The sequence below is a fragment of the Gavialis gangeticus genome, unplaced genomic scaffold (assembly GCF_001723915.1).
Source record: "Gavialis gangeticus isolate Ggan-Ray unplaced genomic scaffold, GavGan_comp1, whole genome shotgun sequence".
NCBI classification, from domain to species: domain Eukaryota; kingdom Metazoa; phylum Chordata; order Crocodylia; family Gavialidae; genus Gavialis; species Gavialis gangeticus.
In genome coordinates this window covers 5,161,526-5,164,338 of record NW_017728997.1, presented here as the reverse complement: position 1 = coordinate 5,164,338, position 2,813 = coordinate 5,161,526, and the positions used below count along the sequence as shown (strand labels likewise).

Here is a 2,813-nt window from a genome sequence, read left to right as displayed (position 1 = left end):
GGCTCTGTGTGGTTTGATTGGTTGGGTTTTTTTGTTTTAAGAATCAACATCCAAAAGGGACATCTGCCGTGAGTAGAGGCCTTACAGTGCTTCTCTCCCACTTCTACCGGTGGTGTGCCACTATAGTAGGAGTATGAAATCCTCTATGCCCACTGTTTTGGGCAAAATAGCCACAAGTGCGTGATGATGCACCTCTCCCCCTTGTGTCCATGAAAGGTAGCATACACAGCCAGGTAGCGTGCATATTTGTGCAGTGGACTTCATGCGAGCGAGTTGGGGGAACATGCAAATTTAGCAAACCTGTTTTGTCAGTATTGCAGGCAGTAGTAAACTTCTTTGAGTGCGTGTGGAAACAGTGATGCCAGTAGGATGATGCAGCTTAACTCAAATGAGCAACAGATAATCCACAGCGTCTTTTCTAACTTCACTGTCTCTACGTGTTGACCAGTAAACTTGTGTTTGGATGAAAGATTCCTTGACTGTGACTAATTTTCTGCATTTTACTTTTGACTAGCTCCCGCAGCCTCCAGAATCGGAAAGCTCTGTAGAGGTGTGTCGCTCACCTATATTTGTACAATGCACAAATATTGGTGTTTTGAAGTAGTCTTGGTGGAATGTCGTTCTTGTTGGTATAATCTGTGAACTGTGTGTTACTGAATTGGTGCAGACAGAGTGGGTGCAGCTGGGCTGAACTGGTTAAGTCTGGTATGCTACCATTCTGGCCAATGGTGGGGTGGGGGAAGACTCCTTGTCCCAATAAAAACCGGGTACAGTGCCAGGAAGACTCAGGGGAAGACCAGTTGACGTTCTCAAAGCAGTGCCAGGATTTCAGCCATCTGTCTTCCACTTTTGCTGGAGCCACTGCTCTGAGAAATCGGCTCAAATTTCTTTCATGTTTAGTACAGAAGCGTCATTCCTGTCCTTTCTAAGAGGGAAATCCAAAGCCCTTTCACTTTGAATATTATAAACCTGAGGCTAGGAAGGGGAGGTGGTGGTGGAGGGGGAAGAGAGGTCGAGAGCAGCACATTACCCAAGTTCCACAATCCTGGAACAGCTAGGTATTTCTGTTTTCTAATCTGGTACGGTAAAGTAGCTGATGTTGACCATCATGCAATCATTTGACTTCAAAGATGATACCTATTTAGAGCAAAAGGATATCTGGGTCTGTCTGAGACACCACCCAGGATCCATTACTATTCCAAGTGTTTGACAAGCACAAGATGTAGACTTTTTTTTTTTTTAATGAAAATTTGAATCCTTTGGAAGCTAATGCAATATCCAGCCATGTGGTTGGCACAGAGTGTATACCATTGCCTACCATTTCAGTCCAATCCTTCATTAAAACTACTTTGAAGCTTAAAACTAGCTTGGTTTAAATTGCCCAGGATAAGCAAAAACTTCATATGGTTAAAGCAGTATGATATAGTTATTGTAAGTGAATAAAAGGTGGGGGGAGTTTACAGTTCTTTGGAACTTCATCTTATTTTTGTGAAGCACTATTTAAATGCACAGCGAGGTGCTTAATGGTCACAGAATGACTTCATGTGAGATGTGGGAGAAGTGGCTTTTACACTTAGCCTCCATCCCTGAAAAAGCAACACTAGTGATTAAAAATGCTTTGTAACTCGTCAGCTGTATGAGATGCTTCTGATTTGATTTGAAGTGAAGTTCTAATCTGCAGCAAGTTGCTGGAAATCTGCTTCCTTTTGAGAGTGACAGTTTTTGGCTTGCAAAATTAGACCTTTTCCAGGGTTTATTCGGCGCGGCCAAATAAACTTTTTGAAGTCCTGAAACAGAACTGCAGGGGTGACAAAAATCCTATTGGGTTTTTGTACCACACATCTTCCACATCCTCAAGAACTCCACTGACCAGAGGGAGATGTATTCAAAGTAACTGCACTTGCTCCAGAAGTATTTGTGTGTGTGTGTGCGCGTGCGCATATAATGCATGGTCGCAATGCATGTTTGAATCTGACATGATCTTTCTGTTCTGTATTCTGTGAAACAAACCACATGGAAACTTTTAGTATTTGCTTGTAATGTAATGTCATTTGGTGTGTCCAAGGGGGATGAGTTAAGTACTGTCTGAATGAAATAAGAGCTAAAGCCTTCTGTTTAGATAGCTGGTCAGTTGATCTGTTTTCCCTCCCCATTTGTCTCGGCTATTCCTTCCCCTAATTTTTCTGCTAGCTAGTTCTAGTTCATTGAGGAGATTAGTATGTCTTTAGTGCCATGCTTTAAAACAGAATTTCTGCATGCTCAGCAGGAGCTTGATCAAAGTCTACCACAGAGGCAACTGGAAGATCACAAAAGGGTATGTATACCAGTCCAGTATATTTGGTGCTAATTACCATTACGCTTCCAGCTTTTGTGTTTATTAAAGAGCAATAAACAGCTGCAGAGTTCTTGTGAGATGCTACTTTCCTTTTCTTTGAAAGGAGAGCTCATTGCTAATGGCTTTTGAAAACGGTGCATTTCTACTCATTACACTTCTAAAGTACTTTCCATTAAGAAGCTTCCATTAAGTCAAATGAAGCAGACTTTGACTGTATTCCCTAGGTCACTTTGGAAGTTAAAGGCCTGGTCCTCTTTTCAGGTTTTTTATAACTTGGGAGTAGCTTCAAAAACGAACATGGCATGGTAAAATCCAAGGTGATCAGGTCTACAGAGTGTATTGGCCTGGCCAAGAGCTACCTCTTTACTTTATAGCCAACCAGTCTTCAAATCAGTGGTGCTAGGGCACACTATCTCATTGTGGAGGCTGTCTATTTCTGCTGCTGTTGTGATTGTTGGGAGGTTTTTTTGGGTGTTTT

General features: G+C 42.1%; 1 protein-coding gene across 2 annotated transcripts in view; it reads left to right on the top strand.

The window, feature by feature from the left end:
* ITPR1 (inositol 1,4,5-trisphosphate receptor type 1) overlaps nucleotides 1–2,813 on the top strand; it is a 327,597-nt gene that overhangs the window by 214,371 nt on the left and 110,413 nt on the right. Inside the window, exons 39-40 of one of the 2 annotated variants that reach the window (XM_019504708.1) lie at nucleotides 515–550; nucleotides 2,267–2,314. The exons of the other annotated variant lie outside the window; for it this stretch is intronic. Of the exons in view, the coding sequence (XP_019360253.1) occupies nucleotides 515–550; nucleotides 2,267–2,314 (84 nt within the window). The remainder of the gene's footprint in view (nucleotides 1–514; nucleotides 551–2,266; nucleotides 2,315–2,813) is intronic. 2 annotated transcript variants of the gene reach the window in all.